This window comes from Diabrotica virgifera, chromosome 5 (assembly GCF_917563875.1).
Source record: "Diabrotica virgifera virgifera chromosome 5, PGI_DIABVI_V3a".
Classification (NCBI taxonomy): Eukaryota; Metazoa; Arthropoda; class Insecta; order Coleoptera; family Chrysomelidae; genus Diabrotica; species Diabrotica virgifera.
In genome coordinates, this window is record NC_065447.1 from 42,359,325 (window position 1) to 42,381,565 (window position 22,241).

Genomic DNA, 22,241 nt, shown 5'->3' on the forward strand with positions numbered 1-22,241 from the left:
TGTAAAAACAAGAGAACTTAAGCATTTTCCATTAAAATAATTTTTTATTTAAACAATTAATAAAAAAAAAATTTATTGACTATTCGTGTATTTCTCCTGCGAATGCGTATGTTTGCAAATTTTTAGTCATTTGCATTGGAGAAAGGGCATTCAAATTAACGTCCAAAAATTTGACCCAAACGATTGAACTAAAGAAAAGCGTTTAATTAATTAATACGACAAAACAAATTCTAATGTTAATTGTAGCACAAACCGTCTCTACCGGTGGTTTTTCTAAAGTGGGTGATACACACGCGATAAAGTACGCGAACTTATGGCTCGCGACCTTTTTCGCGCGTGTATCACTGCAAGTACGCGTACTTTAAGTCCGCCGAGTAAGTACGCCGTCGATCCAACAAGTTTGAAATCTTACTCGTAACACGTACGTGTATCACGGCCGCGAGCCACGAGCCTCGAGCCATCATGTTATTGCGTTTAAAATTACACTTATATTTTCACTAATTAAGCAAATTGCCTAAAAATAATGCAATCGTTGATTGTTGAAAGGAGACAGTTACATTTTATAAGTTTTGAGAAAACCGTAAAACACCATTTTAAGCTATACTAAATTATTTTTGATTATTTGTTTTTGAATAAATCTAATTATTTATAGGCTGTTTTATCCTCCTGATGAAAATATTACCATCTTATCTATGATATTTTGTTTGTTTATGCCTACCTTGTATTAAATTAAAATAGATCAAAAACAAGTGATATACTTCACATCATGATTTTGACAGCTTACCACACTTATAAAAAATAAATTATTCTTCTATTTAACAAAACCTGATCAAAAAAATAATCAAACTCTACTAAAAAACATCATTCAGCAAAATTAGGTATACAGAAAATAAAAAATTTAACCACGAGGACAGTTTCTAAATTTTTTGCTAAACACACTTCTCACAGCAGGCTACGATATAGACGGAGAGCTAGAGACGAAAAATCATCGTCATAAGTAATATGGAGTTTTTCCTGTGAAATGTGTCTATTGTATATTGACAATTATGACCCCTTTCAGGCTGACACCTCAGTGGATACAGGAAGTAGCAATAAGGGATGAAAGGGGAAAGTTAGTGCAATCATTAAAGGTTTTCACCTCTTATTTTGTTAAACCTCCATCGATTTGCATGAAAATTGGTGACTAGTTAGAGCATACCTCAAGAAATAAAACTGATTTGGTGCCAACTTGCACTTTTACCCTCTTGGTGAATACCACCCCTTCCCGCGGGTGAAAACAATTTTATTAAAAATAACCCCACAAATCGATAGAGGGACAAATTTTAAGTAAAATTTGTTATATCACGTTATTAAAATAAATCAATACTTTTTGAGTAATTAAAGATCAAAGATTTGTCTATTTAAGAGCATATGCGTGAAGTTACGGATGATAAATAGAACATATTAATTAATTGTATGTTAGTAAAATATTAGAGTTGGTTGTTAACCTCTCACCTGATCACAACCTTGTGCTAATTCCGAGCAAGGATGACATACATCCACATGTGATACATTTTTAATCTTAAGACATCGACTTATTGTCGATTACTATACAGCTCATAATGTAGCAATAATGTTATTTTGAGGTTTTACACCTATTCAAGTGGCTAGTTTCAATTACTTGTACACTGGACGTTTACACTGAGGATGGTCAGTTTGACCGAAAACGTTTTGTACAACCACTCCCTTGTGGATGAATTTTAAAAATTTTTTAATAAATTTATAATATACCTATATACAACAGAAGTGTTTACTTCATTCGACGTTGTCTTAACAAAGGTATACAGCCAACTACAGGGTTTACCCTTTTAATGTTTTAGTAAAATATTATTTTTATATTATTTCAATATTTATTTGAATTTTTTCTATCAATATAAACTGAATATGTCCAGAAACTGGGGGTGTCCAATAATGGGTACATTTGACATATTCGAATACACTTTTGCTAAATTTATAATATCGAAATAATATAAAAATAATATTTTAGTAACATACAATTAATTAATATGTTCTTTTTATCATCCGTAATTTCACGCATGTGCTCTTAAACAGACAAATACTTGATCTTTAATAACTCAAAAAGTATTGATTTATTTTGATAACATGATATGTAAATGTATATAACATGAAAATGTACCTAAAGGTTCATTTTTATGAAACGTTGTTACTGAAAATCCCGACAATATGGATTATTAGCCTGCCGTGTCGGCGACCGCGATCTTTAAAACCGCGTACTTTAAGTCTGCCGTGTATCACCGACGGCGAGCCGAGTAAGTCCGCGATCTTTAAACCCGCGTACTTAAAGATTGCGTGTGTATCAGCCACTTAAGACTACGATAAAAACACGAATTTTTTTAATTCGAGTTTTGGTTGAAGTTTTGTTTCGTATCGTATTGAAATTTGACACGAATAAACGCCGATTTATATATAAACAAATATATTATGAGCGTTCAAAATTTGAAACTTTATTGTTTATTTATGAAGCATAACGTAAACAATTAACGTAAAAAGTGAAATTATGTATAGTTCATATCATTAGCTTCTTCTTAACGTGCCCTATCAAGTCCCCTTGACGTTGGCGATTAACATGGCGAAACTGTCTCTGTCTCGAGCTATTCTAAATAGTTGTTCTGCTTTCTTTATTCCTGTTCACTCCCGGATATTCTTCAACCAAGAGGCTTGCTTTCTACCAATTCTTCTGCGTCCTTCGATTTTACTCGATACCCGATATCATTATCTACAATCCGTAAAAGTTTCAAGTTTCTACATTGTAAAAAACAAGAGAATGTAAGCATTTTTCATTAAAATAGTTCTTTTTTATTTAAACAATTAATAAACACAAAAAAAATTATTGACTATTCGGATATTGTTCCCGCGAATGCACATGTCTGCAAATTTTCATTCATTTGCATTGAAGAAAAGTCAGTCCAATTAACGTCTAAAGATTTGATGCAAACTATTGAAGTAAAGAAAAGCGTTTAAAAAGTATACCAAATGGGAGAAAAACAACTTAAAATAATCTGCTATGTAGACGATGCAACACTAATCTCTCAAAGTGAACATGCCGGCTTTATACTCAGCTATTGCCACTGCTGCTGCCGCTGACGGAAATATTGCCGATATACGATATCGACGCGAGTGAGGTGTTCACATCAGTTCCTCGCCAATGTCCTCTCAACTCATTACCGAGCGACTCACAAGAATGGAATGTGACGACAGCATCGTCTTGCTCCCTTACTCACTTACCGCTTTGCCGGCGGCAAGTGAGAGAGAGAGAGAGAGTAGTTGAATGTAAATACCCACTCGTGCTCGCGCTGCCAGTCCTTTGACTTCCATCTCGAAAACCGACTTTTGAGGGAGCGCCGTGCAATGGCAGTAGCATGAGAAGCAGCGCGAGTAAGCTATTTACACATTCACGCTGCCCACTTCCCTGCCCAATTCCCTGTCCAACAGGACTGAGTATAAATGCGGTAGAAGATGATTTACACCGTATGCTGCACCAATTTAAAATAACCGCCAGAAAATTTAACATGTTAATTTCCTCAAAAAAGACAAAATGCATGGTTATAGCAGCAGATCCAATAAGATGTAAATTGGAGCTGGAAGGTCAGATAATAGAACAAGTGATGAAGTTTAAACAACTAGGCATCACACTATCTAGCTACGGGAGGCTCGAAACAGAAGTGGAAGATCAAGTGAATAGAGCAAACAGAGCCGCAGGTTGCCTGAATGACACAATATGGAGAAATAAAAATATCGGAAAAGAAATGAAAGGCTGAATTTACAAAACAGCCATCAGACCAATAATGACACACGCGGCAGAAACACGACCCGACGTAGAGAGGACAAAAAGATTGCTCAAAACAGCGGAGATGAAAACCCTTCGAAAAATCGATGGTAAGACTCCATGGGACAGAGCTAGAAGTACAGATATACGACGGATATGCAAGGTGGATAACATTAATAACTGGGTACCAAACAGAAGAATAGAATGGAATGACGACATAAGCCGAATGACAACAAATAGGGTAGTCAGGACAGCAAGAGACGGTTCCCCAATAGGAAGACGATCAGTGGGAAGACCACGAAAACGATGAAACGACAACTTACTAGAGGCACATTGAAAAAACAGACAGAGTCATGTCTATACAAAAAGAAGAAGAAGAAGAGAAGAATTTTTATTTTAATAGTGAATTTTGTATCTGGGAGTTTTCACTTTTATTTAATAGATGTCGCCGCAGCGTCCCAAAAGTGGATTTTAAATTATTTTTGAAATTCCACATAAATAGACAGTTTGCTTTCGTTTTGCTTCAGAGGTCCATGCAGCTCCACTGAGGACGTCGTAAGACAGAAACGGCTATCTGGGGATTGTGGATCGCCTCTGAATCGAAAGAAAACATAAACTGTCTTTTTCAGTTAACATTTATTTACTTAACCGTATAAATTTACATTTTCGACTAACTTTACTTAGATTCAAATTTCTCTTACTTGTTTCACTGCTGGAAGCTCCCATGGAATCCCATGGAATTTTCTCGGAGCCATTAGAACCTGTAGCCCGATTCGTCAGATTCCATAAAGGTTCGATATTTTTGTGTAAAAGTTGTGGAACGAGCGAGCCATTTTTGTGCATACACATCTTGTTTTAGTGAACTTAATAAAAATTCAAGAAGATAAAATGCTTGTTGTATTTTTTTGTACAGTGATTAATACACTCGCGATCATAATAAGCGGGTCACTCGATGAGTTATTCAAGTTAGATGTCTCGAATTTTCTAAACCGGTTGTCCGATTTGAGTGATTTTTTTAGTATGTTATAGCCTTATTCTTTAGCAATATCGCTATAATAATATTGTTGTTAGGCCGGTAAATTGTCATTGTATACCGGGTGTAACAATCATACTGTGTTTATTCCTAAAAGTTCGGAACACCCTGTGGAATGTTTTAGCATAGATAAAATATTGAAATTAAAACTCAATTGTAGCCTTAGGTCTCTCAACATTTTCTTTTTTGATTTATTTGTTTATGTTGGATAATAAAAAAGTTAAGCACGTTAATAACTAGCCATGTTCTTCATCAATACAGGGTGTTTCTAAATAAGTACGACAAACTTTAAGGGGTAATTTTTTATGAAAAAATAATGACAGTTTGCTTTACAAACATATGTCCGCAAATGCTTGGTTTCCGAGATACGGGATGTTGAAATTTTTCTTACAAACTGACGATTTATTTATTGTTCTAAAACCAATAGAGATATGCAAATGAAATTTGGTAGGTTTTAAGAGGAAGTTATTGTGGATTTTTTGACATACAATTAATAATCCTATATTTACCATTGGCGTGCATACGGGTATAAACATTTTAGATACATCCTGTATGCACGCCAATGGTGAATATAAAATTCTTAATTGTATGTCAAAAAATGCGCCATAACTACCTCTTAACATCTACCAAATTTCATTTGCATATCTCAACCGATTTTAGAGCAATAAATAAATCGTCAGTTTGTATGAAAAAATTCAACATCCCGTATCTCGGAAACGAAGCATTTGCGGTCATACATTTATAAAGCAAACGGTCATTATTTTTTCATGCAAAATTGCCCCTTAAGGTTTGTCGCACTTATTTAGAAACACCCTGTATTGATGAAGAACATGGTTAGTTGTTAAGGTGCCTAACTTTTTTATTATCCAACGTAAACAAATAAATCAAAAAAGAAAATGTTAAGAAAGCCTAAGGCTACAACAGAGTTTTAATTTCAATATTTTATCTATGCTAAAACATTCCACAGGGTGTTCCGAATTTTTAGGAATAAACACAGTATGATTTTTAAACCCGGTATATAATGACAATTTATCGGTCTAGCAACAATATTATTATAGCGATATTGCTAAAGAATAAGGCTATAACATACTAAAAAAATTACTCAAATCGGACAACAGGTTTAGAAAATTCGAGACATCTAACTTGAATAACTTATCGAGTGACCCTCTTTTTATGATCGCGAGTGTATTTATTAAAAAAAAACAAAATCAATGGGAAATCGCATAATATTTATTTATTATTTTATTCGTGCAAACATGTTTATTTGTTCAATAAAATTTATTTTAAAGCCATAACCCGCATAACCGTATTATGTTTTTATAGGATACCCGTTTCTCATTATGAAAAAATCTAAGAAATTTTATGTGCTTCTATTTTTTAAATGTGCTTCAACGGTCCAGCAGTTATTAAAAAATGTGTTGAGCCCATAGCCTGGTAAAGCAAAATATATGTTGCTGCTGAGGCAACATCAGTGTTGGTCCTATATAGAACCAACGGCAATGTGGCAGTGAATGTGTTAAAAAATGACAATTTAATAATATTATTATACGAAGATATAAATTTCGATGCGATTTGATTGGATTAAGGAGAACAGTGCCTACGTTCCTTCTGATGACGCTCCAATAAGAGCAGAAAACTGCAGTTAAAGGGACTGGCTGCACTCCTTATTCTAATTAAAAAGTAAGATTGTTTTTCCTTCGTATTGCAGCCGAATATATAAAAATGGTACACACATTTTTATTTTATTTTCTTATTACTCAGTAGAGTAACTATGGTGCATCTTTCAGTTCCTAGCCGGCTGCAGACGGGGGATTTGAATTGCAAGGTTTAGAATTCCTTCCCTATCGTCTTTACTGCAGCATCCATATGACTTGCAAATTGTAGAAGTCTTGGAGGCGTATACATGGGGATGTACCAGTAAGTTTTCAATTTAAAAATCTTTTAGTAATTTTTGATATTTTTCAATATTAATTATTTGCTATTAGGATTGAAAACTTGCTTCGTATTTTTACGGCCAGATGGCGCTAGCCACCCATTACCATCATTTTGGCTGCAATATTTGGGAAAACATTTCGATGCGATTTGATTGGATTAAGGAGAACAGTGCCTACGTTCCTTCTGATGACGCTCCAATAAGAGCAGAAAACTGCAGTTAAAGGGACTGGCTGCACTCCTTATTCTAATTAAAAAGTAAGATTGTTTTTCCTTCGTATTGCAGCCGAATATATAAAAATGGTACACACATTTTTATTTTAATATTATTATGTTATCCATTGTACCACATCTTTGTACGTTTGGTTGCCTAACATCTAACCTAAGGCTCATCATAACCTTCAAAGATGAAACCTGATGACATGTGTTTTCTTATTTCTTTTATGAGTAGTTTGAAGTAATATTTTTAGAAGAAAATTTAGTTATCTGGTGTAAACATTGTGAAACCACAGAACGAATGGTTTCGTAAGCATTTGATTTAATTAATAGAAGTTCTTAGACTTGGACGAAACTGTATTTACCTACTTTCTCTGATCTAAATAACGTTGAAGGCCATTTGAAGAATTATCGATTATCGTAAAAACGATTACATATTTAAAGATACTCAATTATTTTCAATGGGAAATAAACCACAATTTTACCAAAAAAAAAATAATTTTATTAACGTTTCGACGCCCAAGTCGGGTGTCGTTGTCAAAATACAAAATAATACTAAATTAAACAAAGATGTTGATGCTAAAAAATTCTTCTAATAATTTATTTAATCTGGCTCATTTGTATCGGCAATTCAGACATGTATTATACATTTTAAAGTAGAAGACTTTAAACATTTAATGCACATTTAAACTAAATAAACATTAAATAAACCAAATGCAACGGTGGCAGTAAAATTCTCGCTAAAAACGTTAATAAAATCATTTTTTGGTAAATTGTGGCTTATTTCCCATTGAAAATAATTAATTATAAAAATGCCACCAGGAAATAGTTTCAGAACAACTTTAAAGATACTATACAGCTACCAGCATATATTTGAGCTATATAGAAAACCTAATTTTTTTTCCAAAAGATTTAATTTCAATGCTTGTTGAACAATCAAATACTTAAAAATCATAACATAAAAAACGCCAATGTTACCAAAAAAGAAATGTTAAGCTGTTTAAAATTTGACTTTTTCCAGGTAAAATGAAACATCTGCATTTCTGGAGTGTACGTACTCCAGTGGAACTGGGCAGGGCACTTAGCTAAAACACAAGATGGACAAGGCGAATCATGCAATCAGGGCTGGATTTACATATGGGCTGAATGGGCTATAGCCCAGGGCGGCAGAATTCAGGGGGCGGCAAATTTTGATAAAAAAGTAAAAAATGGCGGGGGCGGGGGTGGCAAATTGTGGATAGCCCAGGGGCGGCAAATCTTGAGATCCGCCTCTGAAGCCGAGGAACCGAGAACCGAGAACCACCGACTAAATGGACCGACGACATAAAAAGAGTAGCGGCAAACTGGCTACAAGCCAGTGATGCCACAGTTACCGATTTTTCGGTAGATTTACCGAATACCTGTCAAATCTACCGATCACGAATTCTCTTTTTTTCTACCGAAAAATCAAAATTCTTAATTTTCAAATTAATCTACGGAATTCTCTTTTTTTAACAAATTTATTAGAATTTTTTTTAGCGGATACATTTGGCAATAGAGTTTAGTCAATTTTCAAGAATCGTTGAATTGCTTTTACTAGGTTGTAACATGTTCAGCAGATACGGATATCAATTTTATGACCACTTGTCCTTTTATATTATGATTTTGGGACTAATACCTACCTGAATAGTGAATACTGTTAAGGATTGTGGCTAATTTTCATATAAAAGGTAATTCCAAACTGAAAATAGTATTTATATTAAAATCTTAAAACAGGAGAAACTTATTTTGCACCTTACCTATTATTTATGCTGAAATTTTTGCAGTAGGTTTATAAATGTTAATAACTTATAACTGTTATTTATTATAACAAAAATTTTTATCTTGTTTAAGCAATTATACAGCTTTCAAATGAGAATATTTCTATTTTGAATGTTAAAAGGTACTACACGGGAAATTAATTCCTTATAACAAAACTAAAGCATCCTTGATATTTAGTATTGCGTTAGTTAGGCGGCTCTACTCGAGTTACTTTGGATTAAAAAAAAATGAAGAAAATTGCTCTATACCTAGAAAGCCGAGAAAATACATTTTTTATGATGAATGGTGATTATTGATCATTATATGATAATGAATGTAGTTTATTTTTGAATACACGTACCTAAAGTATCACTTTTTTGAAATGTGATAAAAGAAGCAAAAAATAAAATCTACCGAAATTTGACGATTTCTACCCAAAAATTAGGAGCAGTCTACCTAAATTTTGTCCAACACCTGTGGCAACACTGCTACAAGCTTAACTTGTGTTCTCTACACTCTACACTCTACACTCTACACAAAGAACATAGGAAAGAACTGAAGGAGGGCCTTGGTCCAGCAGTGACGCGATTGGCTGATTGATAATGATGGTGACGTAATCCATCGGAAGTTACAGTACGCCTTTATAGTTACGCGATAGCCATACGTTATAGTACGCCACTGTACTTGGTTATCTTGCTGGCAAACAGGTCTTAGGTAAATAGTCCAACCCCATCTTACGGTACTCCATTTTTAAGTGTTGGGTCGAAGACAGGCAGCAACCGTTATCTTCGATTTCTCTAAATATTTATAATGTATTATATAATCTTTCTAACTCATTATAACTGACTGCTATTTTGCCATTACAGTAAAACCTGCCATATCCGGATCAATGTGGCGACAGACCGATACGGATATGAAAAAATCCGGATATGATAAAATACGGATATCAAGACCACTTCTTTTATAGTCTCTGAAATGTTTTCTCCTTCATACATTCCAGTAATCAACGCCGTCAATAACTTTCGTCGATAGACACATTTTATAGATTCTTTAATACCTTGATCTATAGGCTTACAGAGGGATGTCACATCTGGGGGCAAAAAAGACACTTTGTTTCGCCATCTTTTAGTTGTTTTGGGTCGGGATGAGAGGGTGCGTTATCTAACAACAGGACTGCCTTTCTCGGTAGATTTCGGTAGATGCATGCAGCAGAACCGTCCGGATATGGGGAGGTCCGAATATGACAGGTCCGGATATGGCAGGTTGTACTGTATTTTATTTTTGTATTGTGACATATAAAAATTTCGGTGACACAACATATTTCTAAACTAATCTATTTGTTTAGAAATCAGGTCCAGTACTCACAATCGATATTATAGATAAATGTTTTATTTATACAGTGCGGTGGAATAAGTGTTGCCCCCCCCTGTTAACTTGTTTATTTTAAGAATATAAGAAAAACGTTTGGCAAGTCGATTTTTAAACTAACCATAGTATATTATAGCATCAACGTTTCGAACTTTACGCGATGCCTCTTCAGGTGACAGCCATAACTTTGATTTTTTTAAATGGGAAAGTACATCATGTGACACCTCATTTAAAATCTCTTAAAATACTGATTTTAAAAATGTATAATACTGTAATCCTTTTTGAGATCGTAGGCGCAAAATTTCGGTCGAACTCTTTTTAAACGCGTTTATTTTTTTTTAGAATTCTGAGAAAACTAATAAGTATTTTTGAAAAATTTAAACGCAGAATGAAAGATTAGATTATTACCGAGGGCTGACAGTACCTCAGAATAAACAGAAAGTTTCTTTTGAATGATATATTTGAAATTAAAAATCACACTAAATGTTCTCTTTTTTTCGCCAATGTGACTTCTTAAAATAAACATTATAGGAGTTCTCAGGGACTTTGGACCATCGAGAATACTGTAGTATTTCATTCTGCGTTTAAATTTTTCAAAAATATTTATTAGTTTTTTCAGGATTCGAAAAAAATAATTGCATTTAGAAAGAATTCGACCGAAATTTTGCCCCTACGCTCTCAAACAGGATTAAAGTATTATACATTTTTGAAATCAGTATTTTAAGAGCTTTTAAATGAGGTGTCACATGATGTACTTTCCTATTTAAAAAAATCAAAGTTATGGCTGTCACCTGAAGAGGGATCGCGTAAAGTTCGAAACGTTGATGCTATAATATACTATGGTTAGTTTAAAAATCGACTTGTCCGAGCGTTTTTCTTATATTCTTAAAATAAACAAGTTAACAGGGAGGGGGCAACACTTATTCCACCGCACTGTATGTGATTTCGGGGTTTAGAATTTTTACCCCATCATCAGGCTGTGTGTCTGATGATAAGTCGCTGTTTGGAATTTGGGACAATGGACATATGATTGGTATACCTTAATTTATATTCTACTACACAAAAAGGATCCACTACCACATATAAAAGCTACCGCATTACATTGTAACTAATAACACATAGCAGCAACATTTTGCATATTATTATCAGAAACTGATTAACAAACTTATCTAGATACATTATCAAATACCGCAGGAACAAGCGGTGTTTTTAAAAGGAAAAGTACATGGGAGTAAATCTTGAACCTGAGACATCTCATTGAAAAGTCGAGAGAATTTCAAGTACCTTTGATAATAAAAAATGCTTTGTTGACTACCAGAAGATATTCGATTGTGTAACCTGGATAAATATTTGTACCATTTTATTAAAGATGGGTGCACCGATACACTTGGTGGCATTAAAAACCTGTACTATCCAATATGACAATAGTACGACTAGATCAGAAGTTCTCAAGCCAATTCATAGGAGAGAGAATTATTAAGGATGCGTTTTATCATCTGACTTATTTAATATTAATTAATGGTGAAAATGTTATGAGGATTGCTTTAGAAGGACAGATGGAGTAACGGTGGCTGGTAGAAAGATCGTAAATTTAAGATTTGCTGATAACACTAACTTGTAGAAGCTTCAGAAGCGGAGTTGAAGATTTGCAGTTTGCCGCCCCTCCCACCCCCGCAATTTTTTACTTTTTACCAAAATTTGCCGCTCTGGGCTATAGCCCATTCAGCCCATAGGTAAATCCAGCCCTGGAAAGCATTCAAGTTGGTTTTAAAATTAATAAAGACAAAACGGAAATAATGATGGTAGACAGATGCAGCAATAGTCAGCTGGTTTTCACCAGATACCAAATGGTAGACAGTACTATAACTAACGATGGCAGCTGCTAAGCAGAAGTCCGGAGATGTTTTCGTTCCGTCTTTCCAAAGTAAAGTTCAAAAGCTCTCAATAGATCAAGATGAAATTGGTCAATGCACTTGTATTAGACCACTTGTTAAAGTTACATACCTTACGTTAAAGTGCGCAAAAGTACGCCAAAAAATTGATGCCTTTGAGATGTGGTGTTGGAGAAGAATATTGCGCATACCTTTGACAGCTTATAGTACAAACGTTTCCATTCCTAACCAACTAGACATTAAAAAAGGCTGCCTTCATGTCTGTAGCGAATTCCCTAGTTCTTCGGGCAAGTGCTTCTCAGAGATGATGATAATTTAGAGAGATTAATTGTTTCTGAAAAAGTTCCGGGAAGAAGACCAAGAAAACCATCACCAACCAGATGGTCCGACCAAATTCAGAATTCAGCCTTAGAGTTTCAACCAGAAATTCTCAAAGCACCTGAAGATAAACACCAATGAAGAAAATTTATTGGGAGAATAGGAGGAAATCATATTTCTCAAAAATTGGGAAACGACAACTGAAAGATCAGACTCGATTGAAACTGTCACAGAGCATCAGTTCAAGAAGTTCTTACATTGCATAGAAACATCATCCTTTCGACAAGATAAATCTTGTGGGCGGGACAGCTGTAGAAATCGCGGATTGTTGTTTTTTAAAATGTTTTTTAGTTAATTATCATTTTCATTTTTATTTTTACGTTCTATGTCAATTATATAAAGAAAAAGAAATTTTAAATAACTACAAATCAGCAATTGTTTGCAGTTGTCCCGTCCATTAGAGTAGTTGTCTTGTCTAGATATTTATGTTTCTGTGGAACATAAGAACTTACTGTACCTCCTATCTACTAAACGTAATATGGGGTAGACGTACAATTATAAACCACATACTTTTAAATATCTATAGACCCCAGGTCAACTCAATAACAATTGAAGAGTAGCACTGGCCCTTTTACCATCCTTGTATCCCGTAGGCATCTAAACATTCCGTATATGTATTTGGACCCTAGGACTTTTCTATTGGTTCGTTGCAGCATGCGGTAATAATTTAACCAATAGGCGGCGAGGTTCCAAATGCATATACGGAATGTTAGTCGGTCCCAAATTCATATACGGAATGTTAAATATCGTACACCGAAAAAGATAAGTTTTTTTAGAGTCTTTTAAAAGGAGATTGATTTTAAAATACTTGTTACTGTATTATTAAATAAAAATAAAACAATTATAGTATTTCGAATGTTATTTGGTGCGAAATTCATATACGGTATGCTAAATATTCGTAGAACAAAAAGACGATTTTTATTAAAGCCTGTTAAAATGAGACTGGTTTTTAATAGTATATTATGCAACGAGCATTTAATGATGATCATTATGAAGCGAGTTTAAAGGATACGAAACGAGTTTCGTATAGAGTACGAGCGTCATAATGATAATTAAATTCAAGTTGTATACACGATTTTTGTTCTATGATCATTCACAAAAAAATATATTCAAATTTATTAATTTTGTAACGCAAACAAATTAAGTAGTTTGTCAGTCTGACAGTTTGTTTACATATTGAGAACTGTCAAAGCGTATGTATTTGACTGGCCATTGGTTACTGCGCGTGTGCCACCTTTATCGCGAATGTCATTTCGCGATTCTATTAGTTAAAAATCTGTATCTTAATGAAAATCTGTATCATAATAAAGTTCATTATGATAGAGGTAGTGACATCATAATTGATATATAGGGCATTTCATCGATTGTCATTTGTTTTGAGCTTCTGTCATGTGTCACATAATATTAATATATCTACGTCATACGTTTTTGTTTTGTATTATTTTATATACCAATAACGTATGTCGTACATAATATATTAATATTATGTGACACATAACAGAAGCTCGAAACAAATGACTGTGAATGAAACACGTACAAGTCATTAAAAATTCTGAGAAAGCGAAACCTTAGTCAAATAAAGAAATATGTCTCTCAAATCTATACCATCCCATTTATGAATTTCGCACCAAATAGGTACCTAATCATTGTTTTATTTTTCTTTAATAATACATTAATAAAATAGGTTTTCTAAAATCAGTCTCCTTTAATTGATTAATAAAAGTCCCATTTTTTGGTCTACGAATAATTAACATTCCGCATATGAATTTCGCACCAAATAACATTCGAAATTCTATAATTGTTTTATTTTTATTTAATAATACAGTACAAGTATTTTAAAATCAATATCCTTTTAAAAGACTCTAAAAAAACTTATCTTTTTCGGTGTACGACATTTAACATTCCGTATATGAATTTGGGACCGACTAACATTCCGTATATGCATCTGGAACCTTGCCGCCTATTGGTTAAAATATTACCGCGTGCTGCAACGAACCAATAGAAAACTCCTATGGTCCAAATACATATACGGAATGTTTAGATGCATCCCGTAGTCCCAGGAGATAGAAAACAACCCTCCAATAATCCCAAAGCTGCACTAACAGTAAAGGGATAGTATTGTTATTATTGATATGTATTTCTAATATATGTATATTCAAAGTGAACAAATAACAGATAACTGAGGATGGCATCGGCAGCGAGGAGGAGGAAATACGGAAACGGATAATGCTTGCTAACAGAACATTCTTCTTTCCCTCTGTCGCAGATGGATCCTTAGCGAAATAAAGTTTAAATTATATAAAGCCATCATACGACCAATAGCAACATATGGCGTAGAAACATGAATCATGACACAAAAGAGAATAAACCTTATTAATACTTTTGAAAGAAAAATATAGAGAATAAGGTTCAACCACGAGTAGTTATAGCAATATTACAAAGAACACTCTATAGCAGGGGTGGGCAAAGTGCGGCCCGCGGGCCGCATGCGGCCCTTTAGCAATTTTTTTGCGGCCCGAGAAGAAAAAGTGAATTATTTTAATTTTAAGATTTTTTCCAATTATTGCTAATATTGATAATTAAATCTAGATAGATAATGCAGCTATTAATATTATCACTTTCGCAGCGGGTGATTTTTCCGCAAATTTTCGGCTCCCTCAATGAAATCCATGAAATTTCAACAAATGAAAATGATATTTTCAAAGTATGTAGTCAGGAATTGTGTGGAAAATTTTGAATTAACCCGTAACCACCTATTAGTAAGAGTAACAACTGACGGAGCACCAAATTTAAGAGGAGCAAATATTGTAACGTTGAGAAAACTTAAAGATTACGTTCAACAGTTTCCAGAACATGATTTATTATTCTTTACTGCATAGTCCATCATCAGATATTGTGCAAAAACGTTTTGAAAGTGGACAACGTCATTTCAATTATAACTAATATTGTTAACTGTATTAGTTCAATAGGATTAAATCATAGTGAATTCGAAGCATTTTTGGAAGAGTTAGAGACAGAACATACTGATGTCTTATACCACAATCAACAATCATATTCCATAATAATTAAGTTTAGAAAAGATTCTTAAAAGATGCTGTTAATTAGGGGAGGAAATTATTTAGAAATTAAACACTGCTACTTTGCTAAATTTATAAGTGTTTTTCGCAAAATGTAACTTTTGTAACGAAATTCAAACTATTCATTGATCATATAAAAAAGAAAGAATTAGTCCAATTATTTCCCAATAATTTTGTTTAGACCAGATCTGGATTATTCTTGTGATAAGAAGTTGGGTGGTTTGGATTTTAAATGAGAGATATCTATGTCAAATATCAAAAAATATACAAGGTGGTTCTAAAGTTATACTTCCAGAAAGACATGGGCAAAATCGATTAAACACCCTATAACTCAGTTATAAAAATCATTGAGGCAATAAATCTAGTATATCTAGAACCGCCTTAGTGACCTCTAGTCACCATTTAAGTATTCCCCTTTCTCAATGAAACACCCTGTATATTTGCGGCAAATACCGTGCTTAAATAAATGCGAATGTGGTATAGGGGGGTAGGGATATGGTTTGAAAATTTTGAAATTTTCGATTTTTTTATTATTTTGTATGAAAATACATAATTTCAAAAATATTCTCTGTAAATTTCAGTTTGACCGTAGGAAAACTACCAGAAATACAGCATGTTTAATATCCCTACCTTCGACTCGCTTTGCAGCAGCTTGTTGAGCGTAGTGAGAAACGTTCAACAGCTTTCCCATTTTCTTTTGTAAATTACGATTTACACTTTACGATTTGACAGACAGAAGAAATTGAAAATAAAAGTTGTCAAAACTAAACCTGTTTTTCTCAAAACTGCTCAACTGCTTTTTATAGGCGGTGGACATTGTAACCCAAAGGCTACTTGACAGATTTACCTGAAATTTTTCATATATTTTCTTTAGACATTTCGTGAGGTAACAATAACAAATGTGTTGGTTTTCACTATTTCGGTACTTTCACTTCTGAGTGATATCAAAAACGCAAAAATCGACAAAACAAAACTCGACAGTGTTATCTCGAGAAACTCATAAGCTAATAAAGTATTTTTGAATTTTTTGTTTCATATGATCCAATAACGAGTTCTGATGTCTACTGAAACATTCATTTTGTTTAGGTGTCGGTAAAAATTTGCCACCGTTGGCTTATTTTTCAATAGTTGGTCTTGAAACATTTTTTCGGACATTCTTTGAATTGTACTGAATATGTTTATATATTTTAAAAATAAAATAATTCTACCATAGTTTCAAACAAATTAAAAAAATTGCTTAGCATCCCCCCGCCCCCCCCCCCCCCCCAAAAGTTAAAAATATGAAAACATTGCGGCCCTTGGTAATAGACCAAAAACCTTTTGTGGCCCTTATTAAAAAAAGTTTGCCCACCCCTGCTCTATAGCAAATTATGCAGCTCTCTGTTAGTCCAGAGAAATAAGGATTTTCTCAGGACACTCAAAGATCCAGGTAGCTGACTACTTTTTTAGTTATTTTAGACCTATAGGAAGGAAACCTACCTGTTTCCTGCCTAGAGTTCGCTTTTTCCGTTTTTTAATTAACAACAATTTAGTGCAAAAATCGCGATTTTTTCGATTTTTTGCACCCCATTCGAAAGTTGACATAAAACTACAAAATTTAATTTTTTAGAACATTGAAAAACCTTCAAAATGCCGATTTTTGAAAGTTAAAAAGTTAATTTGTTGCTACGCAAACTGCGTAAACTTGCGCAAATTGCAAAATGAATAAAAATTGATATTTGTTAATAACTTTTACTAAATTTAACTTAGAATTTTAGAGTTTCGCCCAAAGTTGGGTATTTTGGTACTTAACAAATCCTCAAAATTTGAGACCGATCCATGAATTAGTTTAAAAGTTATTCTATTTGTTTATCCCAGAGACCTTTATTTTGCAATAATATAAGAAAGAAAATAATGAACATTGGGCAATTCTGAGTATGTCAAATGAAAGTAGAAGACTGATTGTATCAAAATGTATTAAAAAAAAAAGATAAATTAATTAATAAATTCAAAAATCCTAATGTCAAATTTTTAAAAATTTATAGTTTATAAACATTTAGAATAACTTTAAAAATATTGCCCGTAGGAACAATCTTTTTATATATTCGAAAAGCTAGTATTTTAACACGAATTTTCAAATAAAAACAATTAGCCTGAGTTCATTTGGGACAAAGTTAGCCATGTGTTTTTTTTAAATCACAGGTAATTTGTTTATAATAATTAAGAAATTTCATTGATGCCATTTTAAAGAATGGGATTTGTATTTTTTGTTAAAAAATTCGCATAAACAATGTATCTTCACAGCACACTCTACGATTACAGATAAGTGTGTGAGCGGCCGTGGAGTAACGGTATAATCGCTGGCTTCATACGCCAGTGCACGTGGGCTCAAGCCCTGCCAAGGACAAACCATTTTCATTTCCAATAATGACACGAGCCTTCTCACCGTGCCTCGGAGAGCACATTAAGCCGTCGGTCCCCCTGGGCTAGTGTACATCGGCACTAGTTATTTAAAACAGGGTTAAAGATGTAAATGGCGCCGGAATTGTCCGAAAGGATCTCCCCGGCGAAAATGCCATACAATATTATTATTATTACTCTACGATTTTTCAAAAATGTAGTTCAAACGGTTACTAGGGGGATCCTACGGATCCACCGAGTTAAAATACCAAAAAAGCAATTTCAAACTAATATAATTTTCTGTGTCTCCGGATCAACTCAATGGATTTTGATCTTTCTTTTTAATTGGTATGTAATTTCTATGTACATTACAAATATGCAATTTGTTTATAAATTTATTAATTAATAATCAGTCGAATTTGTTAAAACAATTCTTGAAAAAATATTTCTTTACCACAATCTATTTTCTTAATCATAGTGTCATTAATGATCATAGAAAAAGTTAAAGTACACTTTAATAAGTAAATTATTTTTATTAGATAATTATTTATTGAAGATAATGTATTTATTAAAGTATACCTTAACTTTTTATATGATTAATAATGATAGTATGATTAAAAACATGGATTTTTGGGAATAAATTATTTTTTCAAAAATTGCTTAAAAAAATTAGACTGTTTATTAATTAATAAATGTCAAATTGCAAATAGACTAATTGCATATTTGTAATGTATAGAAAAATTACCAAACAAATTAAAGAAAAAAGATCAAAATATATTCAGTAGATCCCGAGATATAGAAAATGATTATACATAGTTTTAAGTTGCCTTTTTTAGTTTTTGAACTCGTGCATTTGTCGGCTCCCAGCTGCCCCTTCACTTACCACGACTAGTCACCAATTGAACTACATTTTTAAAAATTTGTGTAAAATACCAACTTTTCGAATATGTAAAATGATTTCTTCTGCGGACAATATTTTTAAAGTTATTCTAAATGTTTATACACTACAAAATTTAAAAAAATTGGCATTAGGATTTTTGACTACATTAGATAATTTTTTATCTTTTTTTAGTACATTTTGATAGTATCATTTTTCTACTTTCATTTGACATACTCGCAGAATTGCCTCATCTTCATTATTTTCTGTCTTATGTTATTGCAAAATAGAGGTCTCTGGGATAAACAAATAGAATACCTTTTAAACTAATTAATGGATCAGTCTCAAATTTTGAGGGTTTGTTAAGTACCCCAATACCCAATTTTGGGTGAAACACTAAAGTTCTAAAGTAGTTTTAGTAAAGTTATTAACAAATTACGATTTTCACTTATTTTGCAGTTTGCGTAGCAACAAATTAACTTTTTAAAAAGACTAAGTTTTCACTCTAATGGCATATAAAACAACATAATGCTATTCTACATCCCACCAGAATGAAAACAATGGGAACCTTCTCTGGTTACACCTCCGAGGCTTCTACAATTTGCAAGCCATACGGATACTGAGACTAAGGAAGATGAGGGAATTCTACAATTTACAATTCACGTCCCATCTGCTCAGCGCGGTAAAGTTCCAACGAGAAAATGGTTATTCATTTTTAACTTTTTAACTTTCAAAGATCGGCATTTTGAAGGTTTTTCAATGTTCTAAAAAATTTAATTTTGTAGTTTTGTCAACTGTTTAGATTTTAAATCGGGTGCAAAAAAACGAAAAAATCGCGATTTTTGCTCTAAATTGTTAATAATTAAAAAACGGAAGCGAACTCTAGGCAGGAAACAGGTAGATTTTCTTCTTATAGGTCTACAATAACTAAAAAAGTAGTCAGCTACCTGGATCTTTGAGTGTCCCGAACATGGTCTATTTCTAGCTTATTTCCCTGGAGTATGTAGCACCTTATAAGAATGTCAGTCAAGTTCAAGTAAAAGTTTTTGTAGATATTGTCCTGTAATTACGTTTGTAGAAAAAATATTGTATGATATGCGTGTTAAAAAGTACATTTTTAAGGCACTCATGTGAATTGCAGAACTCGCTTCGCTCATTCTGCAAACTTCCACATGCGTGCCTTAAACGTGTACTTTTAACACTTATATCATAAATAACTATTAAGTACATATTTACTTATGTACATGTAAAATTTGAATAGAAATAAACGTATTTTTAGAACCTAATTATTTTTATTAAAAGTTCATTTAAAATATTTCATAAAAAATTAAAAAGAAAGCTATCCTAAACACCTTAATAATAGACAAAAAAAGACATTTTAAGATGTAAGGATTTGTAACATTCGTACATCTTTAGGACGTCAAAGATATCTTTCCGGAAATACCAGACATTTTTAAGACGTCTAAAACATATTTAGTAAGTTATCTTTTAGATTTCTTTAAGATGTCTTTGTGTTATCTGGGAGGAGAGAGAATATTCAAACTTGATTATTAATTTTACCTCTATTATTTACACTAAAAAATACTAGATAGGTAAATATGTTTTTTCAATTCTTCTGACACTTTTTTAATGTTTTTAAAAATAATCTAACATTACCTATCTCGTAAACAAGGAGATCCATCTCCCTGATCAACGTCCATTAGTCCTTGTTTGGTACACAATGCCTGATTGACTTCAACTCTTCTTCCACTTTTTAAAGGGAAAATACACATCTTTTTTATTTTTCCTACCCGTTTCCATTCCGTTTCCATGATTCACTTTTGGTTAGATTATGGTTACTTTGTATGTATTAATCTACACTGTAAACAATTTCCACACAACGCACTATCTACATTTATAATGTAATAGTAAATAATTTTGACCTTAAAACTCGGGAGATAATACTTGACAGTTTAAACAGTGATCATGTCGTGCGACTGAAAAATTAAAAATAATAATTTGTTGAACGTTTATAAATGCGGTAACTTCTAAGCTACTTGAGACAGGACCGGCTTGGTATATTTATTTAACATTAACAATTTATATGTATAATGCATTAGTACCACAAAAATTTTTTTATTAAAAAGTTTCGGCCCAATATGAGCCATCATCAGCTAATACAGGAACACAACAACATACCCAAGGACCCAACAGGAAGGAGGGAGAATCGATTGGTTCAAAACAAATTGAACTACACAAACATTCTTAGATTGGTAATAAATCTTCTTCTTCTTTAAGTACCGTGCCCAAATTTTTAGGCGTGGGTAGCTTCCATAACAATTTGCCGATATCGTTCTCGATCTTGTGCGGCATGTAACAATTGATCTGCTGATAAGCCAGTCCATTGACGAAGGTTTCGGAGCCATGAATATTTCTTTCGACCAATTCCTCTTTTTCCGTCGATCTTTCCATTGTGTATTAACTGCAGCATCCTGTATCTGCTACCTCTCATTATTTGCCCCAGATATTCAAGTTTTCTCTTTTTTATCATCTTCATTAAGTCACCTTCGCCTTGACCTACTCTGTTTAAGACTTCTCTGTTTGAAATGCGTTGAACCCAAGATATTCTGAGCATTCTACGATACGACCACATCTCAAAGGCTTCTAATGTGTTCATCATGTTAACCTTCATGATCCAGGTTTCACATTTATATAGTAATACAGGATACACATAACATTTTAGGAACTTGATTCTTAGTTGTAAGTTCAGCTGAGAGTTGCTCAGAATAGATCTAAGTTTCATAAATGCTCCTCTTGCAATTTCTATACGAGTTTTAATTTCTTTATCCGGATTTAGTGTCTCGTTTATCCAACATCCTAGGTATTTAAAATGGTTAACTTTTGTTATTGATTCATCACTGACAATTAGTTGCACAGGGCCGACGTCTTGTTTACTAACTACAAGTAACTTTGTCTTTGTTGCATTTATGTTAAGTCCGTTATTGGAGCATTCTCTAGTGACTCGATCAATAAGGAATTGAAGATCTTCGATATTTTCAGCCATGACTTATATATGGTAATAAATAGACTTAGGCATATGCAAATAAAAAGGTATGAAATATGCGCATAAATATGCAGTGTTTTACCCAAAAATATGCAAGTTTATCTAGAAAATATGCCTGTAGTAAAAAAATATTTGCAATATTTTTTAATTTACAAAAATATTTACAGTACCTTTACATGTTGTATTAATATTTGTATGTATTTTATAAACTAAGCTTATATTATGTGATAATTAAATATTTAACGTCTGGTTGCACCAACAGATCTTAAGCTCCAGCTTAGTCCGTTCTTTAACGGTAAAATATTGCAAAACCTCTAAATTTTAAAGAACCGCTTGGATTGACATGAAATTTGGCATACACATAGCTAACAAGTCAAAGAAAAAAAGTGATAATGTGCCGATATGTGCTTTTGCCCTGGGGGGTGGTTTTCACCCCCTCTT

At 33.1% G+C, this 22,241-nt stretch overlaps 1 protein-coding gene across 4 annotated transcripts in view; it reads right to left on the reverse strand.

Annotated features, from left to right (window-relative positions):
• The window catches only part of LOC126885715 (mitochondrial amidoxime reducing component 2-like), a 68,523-nt gene extending 47,790 nt beyond the window's left edge, over window positions 1–20,733 (reverse strand). For all 4 annotated transcript variants that reach the window (XM_050652444.1, XM_050652443.1, XM_050652441.1 and 1 more), the window contains exon 1: window positions 20,414–20,733. In XM_050652444.1, coding sequence (XP_050508401.1) covers window positions 20,414–20,568 — 155 coding nt within the window. In that variant the 5' untranslated portion in view covers window positions 20,569–20,733. The remainder of the gene's footprint in view (window positions 1–20,413) is intronic.
• Between the last annotated feature and the right edge of the window lie 1,508 nt (window positions 20,734–22,241).